General features: G+C 39.5%; 1 protein-coding gene across 4 annotated transcripts in view; it reads left to right on the top strand.

Annotated features, from left to right (window-relative positions):
• The window catches only part of MIPEP (mitochondrial intermediate peptidase), a 172,964-nt gene that overhangs the window by 26,812 nt on the left and 125,314 nt on the right, over positions 1 to 20,838 (top strand). For all 4 annotated transcript variants that reach the window (XM_025996669.2, XM_072719822.1, XM_072719823.1 and 1 more), the window contains exons 8-10: positions 2,822 to 2,870; positions 4,904 to 4,964; positions 9,182 to 9,234. In XM_025996669.2, the coding sequence (XP_025852454.2) occupies positions 2,822 to 2,870; positions 4,904 to 4,964; positions 9,182 to 9,234 (163 nt within the window). The remainder of the gene's footprint in view (positions 1 to 2,821; positions 2,871 to 4,903; positions 4,965 to 9,181; positions 9,235 to 20,838) is intronic.

The following is a 20,838-nucleotide window of genomic DNA, read 5'->3' as shown; positions in this document are numbered from 1 at the left end:
CTATGGCTCACTAGGGAAAGAAAGTTCCAGATGGACACACAGTGAGTGCAGCGGGCCCTACATAGGTTGACCTGGTTTGAGGAAAAACACAAAGGGCAAAGCGGTGGACAGAGTGAGTGAGGGGAGTGGTAAGAGGCAGAGGCAGATAAGGAGGGGCTGTGTTCAGCAGGGCTTTTCCTCGAGTGAGGTGGCAAGTCGTTGAGGGATTTTGAGCAGAGAAGGAAGGTGACATGACTTAAATTTTGATGGCAGGTCATGTGCTGCTGACTCTGAGATAGACTGCAGAGAGACAGGGGTGGAGGAGAGGCCATGTAGAAGCTGTTTTGTAGTAATTATGAGAAGGATGGTAGCTTGACCAAAATGGTGGCAAAGGAGGTTGTGGGAATATGTCTGATTCTGGATATGCAGCATTTTGAAGGGGAAACCAAGGCTTTTAACCTGGTCAACTGAAAAGACATAGTGAGTTCCTGGGAATATGTCTGATTCTGGATATGCAGCATTTTGAAGGGGAAACCAAGGCTTTTAACCTGGTCAACTGAAAAGACATAGTGAGTTCCTGTTAACTAAAATGGGGAGGACTGGAGGCTTGGTTTGGTTCAAGTTAAGTTGAGATACCAATTGGTGTTCACATGGTGATACTGAGTAGGCAGTTAGATATGTATCTGTGGAATTGAGGAGAGAGCTCTGAGCCACAGATATAAATCTGGGTCTTTATTTATTTATTTAAAGATTATTTATTTTAGAGAGAGCGTGTGGGTGGGGGAAGCACAGGGAGAGGGAGAGAATCTCAAGCAGACTCCCTGTTGACCATGGAGCCGTGAGCCAAATGAGCCAAACTCTCATGAGCCAAAATCAAGAGTCAGACACTTAACCAACTGAGCCACCCAGGAGCCCCTAGGTCTTTGTTTAAAGTTTTGAGATTGTATGAGATCTCAAAGGGAGTGAATGCATCTAAGGAAGAAGAGAAGTCTGGGAAATGGGGTCTGGTGCCCCCCAGGTTTAAGAGGTCAGAAATCTGAGGAAAAACCAGTAGTGGCCGCCAAGAACGAGCATCAGTGAGAGGAGAAAAATGAACAGAGGAGGTGCTCCTGGAAACCACATGAAGAAGTGTCTTAAGGAGGGAGTGATCAGCTGACTCAAATGCTGAGGGCAGGTGCAGTCTGAAGAAGGCTGAGGATTGACCACTGAGGTGAGCAGTGTGGATTGGAGGTCACTGGACCTGCTGCAGCTAATGCCAGATGTCATCGCTCACTAGAGGGTTAGTATGGTCATATTTCGGAGTTAGGCTATTGTGCATAGAGTCACATTGGATGTGACTTGTGTCCTTAAGGAATTTAAAATTTACTTGGTGAGATCAGTTATATAAATATAAAGATAAATAATTGTATAGGTCAATGCCTTTTCAGTGTCAAAACAATGCTGTAGGATTTGAGGAGTGGGGGAAGTTTGTCAGATGCTCATGTGGTTGTCAAGGGTTTCGTGAGGGAAGTGAAACTAGAAATTGGAGGTGAGGGAATGGTGAGCTTTCAGCAAGAGGCAGAAGGAGGGCAGGACGGAAGCAAGGTTTTAAGGTGGCCATTCCTGCAACAGGTGAATTAGGAAATAATTCTCCAGTGAGGCATTTATCTTCAAACTCATTCTTTTTAATATGACAATTTTTCAGGTAGATGAATTGAGGTAGATTTTTCATGTACAAAATAGCTAGAAAAACAAAAATGGGTGAAAGTGAATAAAAAATGTTTAGAAATAAAAAGCATGCATAGACTTACTTGAGAATACTTTTCTATGCAGCTGGTAGGTATCCTGAAATAAGGTTTCATTTTTAATGAAATAACCGTTTTTTTCTTAAAGGTCTAATACCATTTTATATGGTACATGAGGCACTGTTTTCAGGATTAGTGTGTACGAGGCTTGTTAAGGATCAACAGTGGCAGGAAACCCCATGGCTTCTTGGTTTAGGTTAACCTCCATTCTTTTCTCAGGCTTGTATTTTACTCAGAAAGAAGATAAATTGGAGATGGCAGGAAACTTAAAACCATATACAAGATCATCTGGAAAATATAAAAACAGTGTTTGTGGCAAACTCTAAAATACATGTGAAAGCTCTCTATACATAAATCAATGGCAAAAAGTGGTAAATTCAAAAATACACATGAAAAATTCCCTATCATGGAAAATAATCGTTGCTGTACTATGTTGCCTTTATGAGTTTGTAACAAATATATAATGACTAGATGGCTGAAGTATTTAAGTACTTAAAATCCTAGCAGAGCTTAAATTTCTAATGTTCTAATTTTGGCATATTTTCTTTTGGTATTGATCCTGAATCGATTATTCTGCAGCTATATGTGAAAAATAAAAATAGTTGTCCAGAAAAAAACCTGATTTTTAAAATATAATTTTCAGTGAATCATGCTTCTAAATTGTACTGATATTTATAAATAAATCAAAATCCAGCTATCTTTTTTTAAAACTCAGGAAAAATTAGAAAGCTCTAAAAAACTTATTTTTCTCTTACACGTATGAGTAGATAGAAACACACTGAAATTTTGACTCCCCATTCATTCCTCATTTTGGAGTATAATGGAAGGCTTTGGATTATTACTATATTTGTTTAATTCGTTTTCTGTTAAATTGATCATCATCATCTGGAATTATTTATTATATGACTAGTATATGTTAGCAGCCCTGGGACCTTTTGAAAATGATCACTTAATGGCATTGTAGTGCATAGATTATAACCATTACATCCCAACTTTAACAGGTATGTTCATTTTATTTTATGTAATTAAAGATATTTTCTTTTGGATTTCATTTTTAGAGACTGTCATGCAGTTCCTTGAGAAGCTATCAGACAGACTTTCTGAAAGGTTAGTTTTTTTATTCTACTCTTTAGAGTGTGTATCATGTAGTTTTTTATAAAATAAGACTTGATTTATAAAAAATTAGGAGGTAGAAGTATGGGAATATTGGGTCAGATCTGTGGACTAGTCAAGAGATTGGATTAACTGTGAGGAAGATTTAGCAAGCACACAGCTGTCTTTCTAAGGTGATAATCTTGAAAACTGAGGCTGACCCCTCTGATTAACTACTTCATTGCCATTGGAACCCCTCATTGATGTGTAATTAAAACATTTGGTGGTATGAGTTGAAAACATGTTCTGTCTCCCTTTCTGATATTTCCCACTCATTTTTTCTCCTTTCCCCTTTATTCCCTTTCACTATTTTTTATGTTTCCCCAAATGAATGAGACCATATAATGTTTGTCCTTCTCCGATTGGCTTATTTCAGTCAGCATAATATCCTCCAGTTCCATCCACGCCGAAGCAAATGGTGGGTATTTATCGTTTCTAACGGCTGAGTAATATTCCATTGTATACATAGACCACATCTTCTTTATCCATTCATCTTTCGATGGACACCGAGGCTCCTTCCACAGTTTGGCTATGCCTTTCCATCTTTTTTTTTTTTGTTTGTTTGTTTTTTTTTGTTTGTTTGTTTGTTTTTTTTTTTTTGCCTTTCCATCTTTGATAGAATTTCTTGTCTTCCACTGGTGCTTTCTAGTCCTTTGCTGAGAGGCCACATTCCAGTAGCCTTCAGATACCTAGGATTCCAGGAAGAGACATGTCATGGTTGTCTCATAAAGCTGTCTAAATTTTCATTTGCCTTTTTGACTATACTAGCATGTTAAATTTTAGCTCAGATTTCCATTTTATTTTATTATAAACTCATGCCTTAGAACCCAATCCTCTCTAATTTGGATTATATCTATATACTCTAAGCTTTTCTTTTAATCTGGTGAACCATTGTAGCTTTGATTTAATGAAGAGGCAGTGTTAATTATGTGGTTAGTTGAGAATTTACTTTTTTTTATTAGTTAAGTGTTAGTATTCTTTCTTCCCTTGTATGTAACAATAGATTATATTTTGAGCAAGCATGCCATCAGATTTTTACAGGTATATATAGGAGTTAATTCTAATAAAAAAATTCACATTCTATTGACATTAAGCACATATTTGATTATTGCCCAGCTAGAGGTTTTCTGTAGGAGAAAAATTATGAATAGTAACCTCTCTTTATATTTTTGTATATAATTATATATTTTATATAATCTCTATATTTTTTTTATAAAGGTAATTTGTTAGTCTCTTACCTTTTTAACGTATAGCAAAGAGCGGTGATTTAAAGTTTGCTGGTTGGGATCCCTGGGTGGCGCAGCGGTTTGGCACCTGCCTTTGGCCCGGGGTGCGATCCTGGAGATCCGGGATCGAGTCCCACGTTGGGATCCAGGATCGAGTCCCACGTCGGGCTTCCGGTGCATGGAGCCTGCTTCTCCCTCTGCCTGTGTCTCTGTCTCTCTCTCTCTCTCTGTGACTATCATAAATAAATAAAAATTTTAAAAAAATTAAAAAAAAATAAAGTTTGCTGGTTGTAACCTTTACATGTATCTGTAACATTGCTAATTTTTCCAAGCTTTAATACTTTCAAGTCCTGTATCTATCTGCTAGGATGTTTTCAAAGACAAATTGTGATAATTTACTGATGCTATATTGCTGCCCCTTCTAACACAGGTAAAATTTGGACTAATACTGCTTTACATTTGCATTACAAATTACTTCTGATTTTATCATGAATACTGGGGAAAGTTACATAAGAAAACTAGTTCTTTTTTAAAAAATTTTTTATTTTGTTTAAATTCAATGAAGTAACATATAGTGTATTACTAGGTTCAGAGGTAGAGTTTAGCGATTCATCAGTTGTATATAACACTCCCTGCTCATTACATCAAGTACCCTCCTTAATGCCCATCACCCAGTTACCCTATTTCCCCAGAGAACTAGTTGTTTAATAATGTAATTATTAAAATTTTCTCCTAACAATGAATGATAAACCTATTTTACAGAACTATAAAAGACTTTGAGATGATACGAAGGATGAAAATGAAACTAAATCCTCAAAATTCTGTAAGTGACAATTTTGGAATATTTTGATTATAATTTAAACAGTCTATCAGCTGAAGTCCTTATTTTTTGACACTAGAACTCTTGTGATATATTAAAGGTGTGTGTATTCTTGTTTCTGATCCTTGGTCTTGGTTCTGAATCTTGGGTTTGGTGAATAAAGTATTGAAATACTTGATCCATATGTCTGAGTTTGACATTTTCAGGAAATCCAGTATTTTTGTTGGTTAGTTGACATTAATGCACACATATGCTCATACACATATACACACCTATAAATGTATATTAACAACATATGTTAATATACAGTCACACGAAGGCTGCTTCCATTCTACCGAAAGTGGCCTTCTTAGTTTGAAGCAGCCTTTGAGGAAGCTCAGTGGAGGATTGATCTGGCACGTGGCAATTTAACCATCAATGTTAACATTGCAGTTTACTTTTTTATTTGCTAATTTATGGAGCTCAACTAAATAGATCAATATTGACTTCAAAGTATACCCCAACTTAACACACTTAAGTGTTGTTTTTAATCATAAGGTTAAATGGTCACTTGGTCTTACTGTACAGGCTTAAATGTCCTTATGTTCAGAAGCTGCCCAAGTGATGCCATGCCCTGAAAAGTGATGGGATTCCAGGTACGAGGACCCTGGTTCTCACTTGGTTCAAGGACACAGCAGGGTTGCTGGTTGCATCATTTTCCTGCAGGTGCCATTGTTGGCAATTCTTGGTTTGGTGCTGCTGCCAGGGCCAAAATCATAGAGAACATTTAGGGGAAATGAGCCTTGCAGATTTAGAAATTATTTACCAATTTCTCAGATATAGCTACTAAGAAATAGATTAATCTTATCAAATTCACCAATTTCTGGAATAGCATGTCAACTTGTTAATTTATGGTAGGAGCTGTCTAGCAAAGTAGGATTAATCATCTGCATATTTTGGCATGGTAGGTAGGTCCACTTAGGAAACTAGATACAGATTAGAATTTATTTTGGTGAACATAGAAACAGAAAAGATAAGGTATGTTGTCAAAAGCTAATTCATTAAAAGCTAATATGGAACTATCCTCTCTAGACGTTTTGTATACCTTACCGATACAGGTTATTTTGCAGATATTTGTGAAATGCCTCATTTTCTCCTGAATTCCCTGTTTTTACCTTGCTACCATAGCCAGAACCTGCACTCACTCTAGGCCAGTGATTCACAAAGTGTGTTCTCTGTACCAGAAGCTGTAGCATCAACTGGAACTTGTTAGAAATAGAGATTCTTGAGCCCTACATGAGACCCATTGCATCTCTAGCCTTATAATCCTTGTTTTGACAAGCCCTTCAGGTTTTTTTTTTTTTTTTTGCCCTTCAGGTATTTATCCCCCACCCTCCCATCAGTTACTAAATCCTATATATTCTTCCTTCCTGAGGGTTCTGTGTTCTTGCCTCTCCATGCCCATTGCCGCGGTGCTGGTTGAGGTCATTGTTACTTCTCACCCAGATTATCATTGTAGTTGCCAAACTGATTTTCAAGCCTTTTGTTCTGGCTCCTGATTTGGACTACTTAGCAATGTGCCTAGTTCAGGGTTAGACATAAGGTAGGTACTTAGCACTTAATTGAAATAGGGATGAATGAATGAATGAATGACTTGTCACCAGAGGGATTTTGCCAAAAGGCAGATCAGATCTTGTCACTTTTTTTAAAAAATATTTTAATTATTCATTCATGAGGGACACATACACACACACACACATACACACACACAGAGGCAGAGACACAGATAGAGGGAGAAGCAGGCTCCATGCAGGGAGCCCGATGTGGGACTTGATCCCAGGACTCCAGGATCACGCCCTGGGCCAAAGGCAGGTGCTAAACTGCTGAGCCACCCAAGGATCCCCCAAGATTTTGCCACTTTTTAAAGATATTTTAGTGGCTTGTGTTAATTCTCAGATTTACTTTCCTGTTTCTTAGCTTTCCCACCAAGCCTTTCCATTTTGTTTCTACCTGTTTCTCCAGCCTTGTCTTCTGCTGCCCTTTAAGCTGTGTCTCTCGTTCCCTACTAAGTAATGCCTGTGTGATGCTCTTGTGCTTCTTAAAAACTACTTACCACTTTGCTTCTTTGCTTGTCTTTGCTTTTCTTTCTTTTGTTTTAAAATTCTGACTGGTATTTATGTGCCCACGACTGTGGTAGGTAGCATGCAGTCCTTTACAAACTTTGTACACAGGAATGCCTTTCCCTCTTTCTCATCTGGATTCAATGTGCCTGGTCTTCAAAACTCAGCTCAGGCTTTATCTCCTCCAGTTCCCTTCTCATGGGCTCTGTTTCACATGGTACAACATCACAGGCATAACCTACTGTACTCTGATTGTGGAGTCTAGACCATTACCGGCTCCTTGGTACAGGGATCAGGTCTTACTGGGTTTTATTTCCCTAGAGCCTGCACTCTCTGGTATGTAGCAGGTCGTAAATGATCATCTGTTGGAGGAAATGTGTCCCAGGAACTGAACACTTGGGGGCCATAGTTCCAGGGATGCTGGGAGAAGGATAGTAAGCCTAGAAGTATCTTACATTGGCTACATTCCATGGTCATGGAATAAAATATAAAAAAGAACACCTTGTTATTTGAGGACATGATGTCTGACCTGAAAATTTAAAGGATAAATCAAAGGATAAAAGAAGCCAACATTCATGGAGTTTTTACTCAATGCCAGGTATTCTGTTTAATAGTCCAAGTGCATTAAGAAATGGTATTTGGGAGATGCTGTTGATTCGTTCAGCAAATAACTATTGAGGCACTACTGTGTACCAGGCAGTATTCAAGTTGAGGATATAATAGGAAAAATGCGAACAAACAAAGTCCCTGTCCTCAAGAAGCTTACATTCTAGGGGAGGAAAGCAGATAGTAAGTACATGAAAAAAAGAAATACGTGCCATGTTGTATGGTGATAAGGGCAATAGGGGAAAATAATGCAGAGCAACAAGGATGGAGGTTGCTGTTCTGTAGGGATTGGTCAGGGAAGACTTCTCAAGACACTTGAGCAGAGGGATCCCTGGATGTTTCAGCGGTTTGGTGCCTGCCTTTGGCCCAGGGCGTGGTCCTGGAGTCCCTGGATCGGGTCCCACATTGGGCTCCCTGCATGGAGCCTGCTTCTTTCTCTGCCTTTGTTTCAGCCTCTCTCTCTCTCTGTGTGTCTCTCATGAATAAATAAAATCTTAAAAAAAAAAGAAAGACACTTGAGCAGAGACTTGGAAGAGATGAGGTAGTGCCCCACAGAGTAACTCGGGGCAGAGCTTTCTCCGCAGAGAGCGCACCTGCCCCTTGTGGTCAAGGAATAGGGAGGGGACCAGTTTGGCCAGACTGGAGCTCGGGAGGGTGGAAGTGGCAGGAGATGGGCTTGGGGTACAGAGGGGTGAGATCAGGTGGTATAGAAGGAAAACAGGAAAGCATTGACGAGCAGAAATACTTTTTCCATGTCGTACAGTAGTGTGGATTGAAAGCTTGAGCCCAGGCATTCTGACTTCACAGCCTGGGCTTTTAGTCACTCCTGTCACCTGGACAATTTGTGGGGAGGAGGATCTTTCAGGTATTCAAGCTTTTCTTCCCTTCAGTATTCTGTACCAGTTGTCAAAACCAACTTCTGTGACAGTGCTCCTTCTTCTTCTTTTTCTTTTTCTTCTTTTCTTTCTTTTCTTTTCTTTTCTTTTTTCTTTTCTTTTCTTTTCTTTTCTTTTTTCTTTTCTTTCTTTTTTTTTTTGTGACAGTGCTTCTTTATGACATATTTTCTTTGGCAAGATTAGAGGTAATTCTCCCTTCATTACACTTGAAATTGTTGCTTTCACTTTGGCAATCCACCCTAAGCTGCCTGCTTAGATTTAGAAAGAACTTTAATCTTATCTTTAGAACCCTAATCTTACCTGCAGTATGTTTTATGGATTGATATGTGGGTTGCATTTTGGGAAAAATTTTGACATGGCTATTTTAATCTATTAATGTTGACTTTCATGTTTACTTTTTGCATTATTTACCTTTTCCCCAAATTCTGGGATTATGTTTCATTTATACCTTGTACTCCTTGATTATGGGGAAGTCAAAATAAAGAGGTATTTCATGAATATTCAGGATTTTTATAAAACTTTTCTGATAACAGGTTTACATTGTATAAGCTGTCTAACTTGTTGGTAAAAACTGTGGCATAGTCAATAACTTTCATAGCAACGAATTTTTCCATTGTAGGAATTAATGCCTTGGGATCCCCCTTACTACAGTGGTGTGATTCGTGCAGAAAGGTAAGGTTTTTTTGGAGAAATCTTCATATATGAGAAGGAAGAAAAAAGCTAATCTTTATTGAGCACCTTGCACATTAAGTATGCAACTAGTCTACTCACTCAGTTGCCTGCATTTTAAGCCTGTATGCTCTCAAGTCCGGGCCTCGTGCTGGCATGGTTAGCATTTGCCCACATGTTTTTTATCTGGATTAAAATCGTGCATAGGATCATGCTCTATCCCCTCCTCATACCCCCGCAGCCTGTTCTATGGCTCATATCATTTCCTTGTTTAAAACTTTTAAATATCTCCCTGTGGGGTCTGGAATCTGGCTTCTTCCTGTGTGTAGCTTCCAGGTTCTTTTACTACAATGAGCATTTTGGGGGCTGAGACTCTACTCGAACCCTGATTTTCTCTCATTTCTGGCCCAGGATGGGTGCTCAGCAAATATATGTTGAACCAATAGAGGAATAAAGTAGTGCTTGGGATGGGGCTGTGTGATTTTTCTTATGTTTCCTCATTTTTGTTTGAATATATTGTGGGCACTTTCTTGGCACATCTGGAAGGATATATGTGAAATAAGGATTTAGGACAGTTAACTTGATGTAAGTAGTCCTTTGGTTTCCATATTCTCCTGTGTTTATTCTGTTATGGGCAAACTAGTAGGAATGCTTTTTTTCCTGAAATATCCTCTAGTTCTGTCATTTTTATATTTGCATGTAAACCCAAGAAATATGGAGGCCTGTTCAAAGTGAATAAATTTAGAAATGTTTGTGTCCCAAGCAACTATATGTATGCAATAGAAATAAAAAAAAAAACAAACTTCCAATTCTACACTTCAACAGATCTTTAACATTTTTTCTCTTATAGTTCCTTTTTGAGATCCTCAGCTTTAACCCAGAGTTAGATTGATTTAGGTAATAGAAGAAAATAAAAGCTTTGTGCCTTTTTCTTCATAAAGCATGTTGGCATATATCATGATAATATGCTTATTTGATTGGTATTTAACTTTGAAATCTTTTTGTTACTATGCATTATTTAAACATGAAGTAAAGGGTAGTACATATCTCACTGAAATTAGGCTTTTTGTTTATTTTAATGATTTTTTTTTTTTGATATTTGTTATAAAAGCAGAAAGCAGTAACTTTTGGTGCTCTTTTCTGCACTGGTAGGAGGAGAGGTTCCCTGAGATCAGTGTCTTGAAGAGTTTACCCACTTAATATTCATTCATTTTCCTCTTTGGCTTCTCTGTGTCATCTCTGTTCCTTAGACTAATCTTACAAAGCATATTGTCTCCTGATATTTTTTCAGCTGTTTTTTATACATATATCCCAAATTCAGCATGAGCCACCTTTTCTATGGAAGCACATAAACCATTACTCAAAATCTGTAAATCATTTGATTACAATAAACAGTGAGTGCTTAGAATATATGATAGGTTAATGTAATTACTTCACAAATGTGTTTGATGGCTGCAAAACCCCAGACTTTGCTCCCTATCATTACATAAAACAAATGATTTCTCTCTTCAAACTTTTTCAAAGCAAGATTTGACTTGGTTGCTTGGCCAACCAAGATGTAGCATAAGGGAACACTAAAATTTTATGAATGCCTTCCATATCAAAAAAGGGTTTTAAAAACTTTTGACATTGGAAAGTAATGTAAAATAGATGAATTTGTTTCTTTCTGATTTTTGCTACTGTGATTTTTATGTGGTATTCCTCTGTTTTATGTCACCCATGAATGTCTTAGCCTTATATTTAAGTGATATTCTTGTCATTTAGTCTTATTTTGAAAGTGTAGGATGCCCAAACGGTAGTTCTGTGAAAATTATATATGAATATTTGAAGACTTGGAAAGCTATACTCAATTGTAAAGTATATGCATTAATTAGGAGTATGGGATCCCTGAGAAGTTTGGGAGTAATCCTAAATAAAAGACCTTGACTAAAGGATAGTGACTTTCTCTTCTCCATTTCTACCAAAGTTCAATATTGCAAAGATTGCAAAATCTTCATGTTGCTGACTGACTCTGGAGTTGGTACTTAGAGATCACTGAGGTCTGTCCCCTGTGCACAAGCCACAGAGACAGGGTCTTGCTGTCCACACAGGCCAATGGAAAGAGTGGGAACACCCGAGGTAGGGTGGCAGTGTTATCTGGAGCATGTTCCCCAAGGTCTGGGGGGCCTCAGGGGGAGCTCTGGCTCAACCACTAATGAGCTATACACCATCTTTGGAAAGTTACTTGTCCTCTCTGAAGCCTCTCAGCAAGGGTATCTATAAAATGGGGGTTATAATAGTCCCTCCTTCATAGGACTAAATGAGTTAGTAGTGAAATAATATTATTATATGGAACTGGACTTCTCTGGACACTGTTCCAGAAGATGATCTACTCTAAGAGATGCTTTTTAAGTGTTCTCTAAAATCTTTTGGGATCCCTGGGTGGCGCAGTGGTTTAGCGCCTGCCTTTGGCCCAGGGTGCGATCCTGGGGACCCGGGATCAAGTCCCACATCGGGCTTCCGGTGCATGGAGCCTGCTTCTCCCTCTGCCTGTGTCTCTGCCTCTCTCTCTCTCTCTCTCTCTGTGTCTGTCATAAATTAAAAAAAAAAAATTAAAATCTTTTGAAGGAGTGGTCACTTCTCCCTGAAGCTTTCTCTAACACTTATCTAAAGTATGATGAATGTATTGAGTTAGTTGTAGAATGCTTATCAGAGAAGCTTTTAATGATGGAGAGAGAACACGGCCAGAGAGGTCCACTTTGCCTGTGCTTCCCAGAGCATTACTGTGTCCAGCGGGGAGGAGGACTGTGCTTGGCTGGCAGGACAGCTTGTTTCTGGTCCTTTTTCTCTTCAAGGTCATGGGATAACTACTGCTTTCAAAATAGAATTGGAGCCGTCATTCATGGTTTCTAGGATCTGATCATAGCCCACTTTTCTTTAACAACAAATGCATGCACACTCACAGTTATTTGTTGGGTATGACCTATCCTTCTGTTTTTTTTGTTTTTTTTTTTTTTTCTACCATGCCTCTTCCTTTACAGCTTTCCTCAGCTGGACTAGTGTCTCTGTCCCAAGTCAGATCCCTTTCTGTCTCAGGCAGAGCCTGTCTGGTGGCTACTAGTGTTCACCTTGCCTTTTTTTGCTGTCCTACTTGAGAAATTTTGCCAGAAGTCCACCAGACATCCAGGTCTGCTACAGCCACTGTAGTTCCTGCCACCACTGTGCTTACAGCCACATGTGGTACACTTGATCTTTAACAATGTGTTCTGTTGGTCTTATGTGTTAGACATGTCTCATCAACCAGACCTTAAAGCTCTTAAGAAAAAAGTGTGACTTGTTTCTTCTATTTGCAGTAAATTGTGGAATACACACTCTGGACTCAGTAAATACATATTGGTTGATAGCCACTGTTCAAGACTGTATCTAAACCAGTAATTGGGGAAACGAACTGGGGGTGGTGGAAGGGGAGGAGGGCTAGGGATGGGGGTGACTGGGTGGCGGGCACTGAGGTAGGCACTTGACGGGATGAGCACTGGGTGTTATTCTGTATGTTGGCAAATTGAACACCAATAAAACATAAATTTATTTATTTTTTTTTTAATTTTTATTTATTTATGATAGTCACAGAGAGAGAGAGAGAGGGGCAGAGACACAGGCAGAGGGAGAAGCAGGCTCCATGCACCGGGGGCCTGACGTGGGATTCGATCCCAGGTCTCCAGGATCGCGCCCTGGGCCAAAGGCAGGCGCCAAACCGCTGCGCCACCCAGGGATCCCAAAACATAAATTTATTATTAAAAAAAAGAAAAAGGGAAAAACAATAAACCAGTAATTGAAAACCTTATTAAAAACAATCCAGTGATTCTCTCTCTCTCTCTCTCTCTCTCTCTCTCTCTCTCTCTTTTAAAGAGGATATCATATTTTGGTGAATGGCTGTTTTCATCTGTCAGATTTATTGAAAGCAGGGTGACCCTCGGGAGGCCTTCATAATACTCTTTTGTTGACAAAGGTTTTTACCAGGCTTGTTGGTTCTTAGAGTTAAGGAATCACCAGGTATTCCAGGAACACAATGTAACCTGCCTGGTTACACCAGGGGCTTTAGTTAATTTACTTCAGGTTTCAATACTAGGTCATTTGTTAGGCTATTAACTCAGTAAAAGCACCAAGCAAAGGGATACATAAATGCTTCAGATGAGACTGTAAGAAGTGAGGGTTTTAAACATCTATTTTAAGGTGCTTAAAAGGCAAATGACTGCATTTTGGTTTGAGGTTTCAATAATCTTGATTGACAAGAGTTGGCCGAGAAGCACAGGTAATGGATGACAAAAGAAAATGAAAATATAATAGTTTGGGTTTGAGGTTAGAAGGGAGCAAAGTGAAGACTGCTAAATCCTTGTTAAATTCCTCTGCTTTCAAGTAAAGACTTAAATATGTGTTTTGACACGAAACAAAAAATAGAAGGGGCTTTCCTTGATTTGAGTTTTTCTTCAAGTTAACCCCAGGGACCCTTTTTAAATTTTTTTTTGCTTTTATGTTCAGATGCATTTTAAGTTTCTTAAATGTTCGCCTAAAGAAGGAAAGAACCTCTTAGAAGTAAGATAAGAAACAAATGTGTTTTAAAACCACCAAAAGTCAATCCTGGGAGATAGTGACATGAGTGATCGATAGACATCTTAAAGAGCACAGAAAAATCTTAATTTTTTTTCTTCAAGTTTTAGTGTCCGCAGTTGGAGTCCGCATGTAAGAGGAGAAGTAATTCTTTAAATTATGAAAAGTATATATTCAGTTGTTTTGTTTAAAATGAAATGTGATTTTTGATTAGGCAGTCCATTTGTGTGAATCCAAAAGTCAGAACAACATTAAAAAGTACTCAGTGAGAAATTTTGGTGTCACCCCCATCCCTGCTCATGGCATTCCCCCTTGCTTTGTCCCCTATAGAGGTAATCATTTTAAAGTTGTTTAATGTGTCCTTGGTGTTTGATTTTTAATGCTCAGTGAATTTTTTCTTTTCTGCTAATAGTGAGTTTCAGTGAATCATGCTTCATTAATTTTGATGCAATTTTATATAAGGGTATTATTGGGAAGGAGAATTCAGTATCACTTGTTCCTTGCTAAGGTATATCCTCAAAAAAAAAAAAAAAGAAAAAAAAAGTTCAAGAGCATTCACATAATGAGATAAGAATGTTTTATGTTTTAAACTCTTTAGAAAACCCTGGATTTTCATGGACAGCTGACACTGGTGTTCAAGATAATAAAGACTTATTTGATGTGTGAAGTTGTATGGTTTATTGGCTAGTGTATGTGCAGTGAGCTGGGTGCTGTCAGTGTTTAAAAAAGGATGCTTTATTATGAAAACTTTCAAATAAGTGAAGATATAAAGAATAATGTAGGTTACCTGCATATATTTATCTTCCAGATTGAGTAACTGTTAAAACTGTGCTGGATTTGCTTCATTTCTATCTTTTGTTTTCTTTTCTTTTCTTTTTTCTTCCTTCTTGTGACTAAAGCAGGCCCTACACCTCATGTCCTTTCACTTTGACGTTTTATTACGGCTCTGTCAGGAATATGGGTATTTTCTTACAGCAGTCCCAGCACAATACAGGAAGGTTCACAGCGGCCCATTGGCATCATCTGGTACTCAGTCTGTATTCCTGTGTCCTTGATAGTGTCAGGTCCGTCTTCTCCCAGGCAGTTTGTTGGAACCAGACAAGGCCTGCACATTTCCTTTGGTTTGTCTCCTGATTCTTACTCTAGAGCACATCTGCGCCCCTCCTGCCCCCGCCTCACCTCCCACCTTCTTCATGTTACTAACTGGCTATAGACACCAGGTTACTTTCCCTACAGGTTTCTCAAACTTCTGGATCTATGTGATTGCTTTCTTGTGGTGTCATTTTGCTGCTTCTTACAGTCTGGGTGCTATACATCCCCCACTATTTTTGGGTATTTTGTCTTACTACTGCATCGTAGGTGTGACTAATTTTATATGTTGATATAATTTAGGAATCTGAATGAGAGACTTATGAGTAGAGGTCTCACTGCCATCCTTAAATTTAGCTTCAGCCTCTTTGATGGGGAGGGGGCATAATATCCAGATTGGTACCCCAGCAGGTAATGTGATCATCCTTTTTTACATCAGGCATGCTGCTTCACTTTCCCACTTCGCTAGGGTCATGATAAAATTGTACTTTGTTTCTTCACTTATTAACTTTAGTTTTGATTTATGTTGAGTACAGTTTCCAGTGAACTAGGTATAGTTAATTGGCACCATTGAGGAACATTGTTCTCTGATTACCAGGAAGTTTGGCTGCAGAACTTTTCTTGCCTTTAGCCTCAGAAGGCAAGATAGAAACAAGCAAACTGGCAATGGCTGATTCTTTATAAACCAGAGAGGGCGAATGATCTTTTTTTTTTTTCAGTACAATCCAATTACCTGAAAGGTAAACCAATTTTAGTATGTTCACTTCTTTTACTACCTTCCCTTTGTTTAACTCAGTGAAACAGTAGCTCTCCCTATGGCTTTCAAGACTAAACATTTTAAAATCCCATCACCTTAAAATCATGCTGAGACAGTCATCCCTGGTGCCAAAAACATTCTTATTTCATTTTCTCTTGATCAAGTTAGAAATAGTTTGCCTGACAGCATTGTCACCTACTCTGCTCCTGTTCAGCGTGTGTTTCCCCCAGTCCACATGTCCCTCTGGCAGGCTGGCTGGCTTCTGCCGCCCTGAACCTCCCCAAGGTTTGCCATTTGGTGCAAAGCTTCTCTCACACCCACCTTATCCTCCTGACTAGCACAGGGGAGGACTGAAGCCCATGTTTACCTGCAGTTTCAACCTGGATTCACTGAATCTATTTAATTGTGTCTCTATGTTTTCATGAAGTTCACTGCCAAGATGCGTTTAGAAATAATGTCCAAGTTCTCTCTTTAATCCCAGCTGCATCAGAGATTGAAATATAAGTCTGACTCATAGATTGTGCTTCATAAGTGCAATGATACATTGACTCTTTTTGTTGTTTTTAAAGACCTCAAATTACAACAAAGAATTCTTCAGTTGAGAATCTCTGACTAATCTTTTTGTACTTGTTGCAGTGATAATCAGTGTCTCTGATGGGGATTTTGAAACATTGCTAAATTCTATGGCTCCTAATCAGAAAGACCCATTTTTTTTTAATTTTTTACTATTTTACCATGCCGATCACAGTAAGTTCTAGTTCTTTGAAAATTGCGAATTTGGGGGATCCCTGGGTGGCGCAGTGGTTTGGCGCCTGCCTTTGGCCCAGGGCGCGATCCTGGAGACCCGGGATCGAATCCCACATCGGGCTCCCGGTGCATGGAGCCTGCTTCTCCCTCTGCCTATGTCTCTGCCTCTCTCTCTCTCTCTCTCTCTGTGACTATCATAAATTAAAAAAAAAAAAAAAAAGAAAATTGCGAATTTGTAAACCCATAGGTAAGCATATTTTTAAACAGAACAAATAACAGAGCATTCATTTGTTGAGCTTCACTTAGTATCCAGGGTAGATAACAGTAATTTCCTTCCTATTTCTTTCTGAGGGAGAAGAATAACAGGATTCCAGACATATCTTATTTCTGGATTCAAACCAGTGGAACATCTTTAACTGTAAATAGTAGTAAAACTCTCTTGTAAAACTATAAAAGAGTTTGAGGTGATGAAAGGGATGGGCAATGAAACCAGATCCTCAAAGTGCACTTCGGTTTTACTCTGTTTCTACTGGGTTGTGGCTCTGAGGGCCATAAGGTTTTCCATGCTGCTTGTAGCACTTTTCTGCCATTCTGGGACTCTTTAGATGACAGAGGAGGGATTTTGCAGACGGAGATGCTGTGAGCAGGTATTCACGGGCACACCAGTAGCTCTCGTGCTGTGGCTGCCAGCTGTGACTTGGATGAACACTGGCATGGCATCGAGTGCCTCAGTGACCTGTGGCCGCTGCCACATCCTACGTGTGATTTCACACTGTGTTGCAGGTGTCAGCTGAGAGCATGAAAGGCAGGGGCCCACACGGTTTGGGGATTGATATTTTGTAGGGATGTGCCTCGAGGTGCCTCAGGTCTGACTTATAGCTGCTGGAAGTCCCTTTACCTCTTCATTTCTTTTGCAGCTTTGCTAGACTTTCTCCCCTTCTGGCTGTTCTTTGGGAGGGAATCGCCTCCCACCTGTGGGAGTCACAGAGGGTGTGGAGCAGCATGCAGGTGCTATGAGCTCTCTTCTTGCTGTCTTGAGGTGGCTGAGTCAGCTCCAAGGGGATCTTGGCTTGATCGAGCTTGTGTGCCCTGTTTGCTGGAATGCCCGTGAGCCTTTGCGGGTGCTGTTTCTCCTCCTAGAATGCACTTCCCCCTCCACCAGGGAACTCCTCTTTCAACATCCACCCCAGAGGCCACCTCCGTCTTGAACTTCTCCACGATCCTTACATGTTTATCCTTAACCCTTTGGTGCGCACAGTTAACCATAGTCTCGTCTTTGTTCTTAAGCCGCTTGTATGTTCACCTGATGCCCCTTGTCACTTGCAGTGATGTTTTATGGTCACGGTGCCTGACTATCTTGAGTTATCGGGCACTCGATATTAATGAATGCTCACTGCATTGCCTCAGTCTCCTTGCCAAAGTGTGGCTGTAGCTTCTGCAGTGCCTACTTTTCTACAGGCACCTTGCCAGCACCTTGGCAGGCATTGTCTGAGTGTTGGAGGAGCCTGGGAAGTATTATCCTCATTTCCTTGGTTAGGAGATTGAGGCCCCTGAAAGCCAAGTAACTTGCCCAAAGCACAGAATCTGTGAAAGAGAGATCCAAGATCTTACTTCAGGGCTCTTTCTCCTACACTGCCTTGGATTCCCACAAACCTGTCTGGGCCTCAGTTTCCTCGAGTAAAATTAAGTGATAGTTCATGCTCTACCTGGCTCATAGAATTATGTAAGGAATATGGGAGACTTGTGGTGTGAAAGGGCTCTGCAAATTGTAAAGCAATATGCAAATGTAAGATAATATCCAAACTATCACAGGGATTGCTTCATCAGTTATTCTTTCTTAATATATCATCAATCTCTTCCTTTCTGTTAACTTCTTTCTCTATGTCTGCCAAGTTGCTAGGATATCTCCCGTCTTTTTTTTTTTTTTTTTTTTAAATATTTATTTATTTATTTATTTGAGAGAGAAAAGGCAGGAGGAGCATGCATGCAGGAAGGGGAGGGGAAGAGGGAAAGAATCTTCCTCCCTGGCTGTGCATGGAGCCTGACCCAGGGCTTGATCTCCCCCCTCAGATCATGACCTGAGCTGAAACCAAGACTCTGATGCTTAATGGACTGAGCCACCCAGGAGCCCCTCCCACATCTTAAAATACAAATAATCAGCTTACCTCTCCCATGACCCTTGGAAAGACGGTAGTCCTCATTTCTCTGCCAGACCTCCCCTGACAGTGGTCCACACTAGATGTTTCCTTTTTCTAACAGCCATAGTCTGAATCTTAGTCCTGTCCATCTGTCAGACTGGTCTTCCCGAGTTATTCAGCAGCCTGCCAGTCATCACTGTTCAGTAACTGGTTTTAGCCCTCAGCACCCCCTAACCTCTGCAGTTTGTGAGATCGCTGACTGGTTCCTGTTTCCCCAAATTCTTTCTTCAGTACATACTCTCAACTCCCTCTCCTTTTCTTTCTCACCACCCTCTCATTTGTTTCTCTTTCCTCTTCTCTAAATTGGCAGCCTTAGGAATGCCCTCAGGGTTCTGACACCCCGGTATGATCAGGAGGTCCTTTCCTCTTGCAGTGGTTTGGGAAATAAAAGGAAGAGTGAAAGATACAGTGTCATCTTCCTTTAGTTCTTGAACTTGTAGGCAAGTCCTTGGGGAAAAGACTTATGTACTAAGGTACTAAACAGAATCATGTCTTCAGTTTTCTTGTACGGGATCATTTTTTCTCAACTCCCATACCATTACCATCCTGTTAGAAAGAAAGCTTTATTAGCCCTTTTACTTACTATATGTTACAACTGCAGGGAGATTACTTTTCTTCCTGTAAATCTTCATGTAAATCAGGTAACATGGGGCTAAATATTATCTTGCAAGATTGTTTTTGCTCTTGAATGAGATACATATAAAGGGCTTAATTAACCTAGTGTCAGAGTGAGCGTTACCATTATTATTACATCATCATCATCATGACTTAGGGATAAGTTTTTATTTTACAGATTAAATTGAAGGGAAATAGACATATTTGTAATATTGAATCTCCCCTAATCTTTCATAATAATGAATCTTTGCATTCTAGGCTCTGTCCTGTTTACCACTGCTAGAATACTCCTTCTGTAGCACAGCCCTTTTTGATTTCTCTCTTCTTCCTACCTACTGATGGTGGCTGCTCCCACATTGTGTATATTCTTAGAGAGATCTAGTAAATGGTGCAAAATAAAGGCCTTAAGCTCTATTCCCATTCCTGGCACCTAGTAAAATTAACAAAAAGACCACCAGTATAGTTATACCTACATCTATATACAAGAAGAGAAAAGATTGGCAAGGTGAAATAGAAAATCGGATGATGTGATAGTGGGAATCACAGAGAATAGATCTTATTTAAAGTTGATAAACCAACAAATAAATGCTTAAGTGTTTAAAAAAATGATAGTGATAACCACCAGAGGAGGGAAAAGCAGACTCTTAACACACTAAATTATCAGAAATAAAAAGAAAATGCTACCCATAGAGCCAAAGAAAGAAATGAAGGAAGTATTAAAAAGAACGTTACAGAATTACATTGGCAAGAGTGAGGACACTGACCATTTTTATATACAGTTAATAGGAATATATACAGTTTGCTTCAGAGGATGATTTGGAATACCTATTTAAAAATATAAAGTCTCCAAATAAAATAAAAGTAAATTTACGTTTCTAAAATTTTTTTTCTAAATCTCATACCTTTTTTTTTTTTTTTTTTTTTGCTTTAAGATTTTTAGTTATTTAGAGAGAGAGAGTGCATATGAGTGTGGTAGGGGAGGACAGAAGGAGAAGGAGAGAGAATCTCAAGTAGACTCTGCACTGAGTTTGGAGCCCAGTGAAGGGCTCAGTCCCATGACCCAAGATCATGACCTGAGCCAAAATCAAGACCCAGATGCCCAACTGACTGAGCCACCCGGGCGCCCCTCTAAAACTCATACTTTGTACGACAAGGTTATTTCTGCAATCTGTCCTGCAGATAGGCTTGCCTGATGTGACAAGAGTGTTTGCGGAAGCATCATCTGTAGCAGAGATAAATTAACAGCAGGCTGACTTACTCAGTAGGAGGAGAGGTAGAGCAGTGTAGGGAGGGTAGCTGTGGGTGTTTTCTGTAGAGAAGTTACAATCAATAAAAACATGATTACAAGTCTAGCTTCTTTTATCATCACCATGTGTGAGCAATTCCAAACAATGTCAGTGATAGGATACTCCCATTAAACGGTACAGCAGTACTGGTTTTGCCTCCCCTACCCTGTCCCTACATATTGGAGTAGGAGACGTGCTATAGAAGTTATGGAAGGTGCTTGTCATAGATGACTCTGTACCCCTGAGAGAGAGTGAGATAGAGCTTTGTGTACTGAAATGGACAGTATTTCAAATTATATTTTTGTTAAAAAAGGAAATTGCAGATTAGTAT

This window comes from Vulpes vulpes, chromosome 9, assembly GCF_048418805.1.
Source record: "Vulpes vulpes isolate BD-2025 chromosome 9, VulVul3, whole genome shotgun sequence".
In the NCBI taxonomy this organism is placed as follows: Eukaryota; Metazoa; Chordata; class Mammalia; order Carnivora; family Canidae; genus Vulpes; species Vulpes vulpes.
This window is presented reverse-complemented; position numbering and strand designations above follow the sequence as displayed.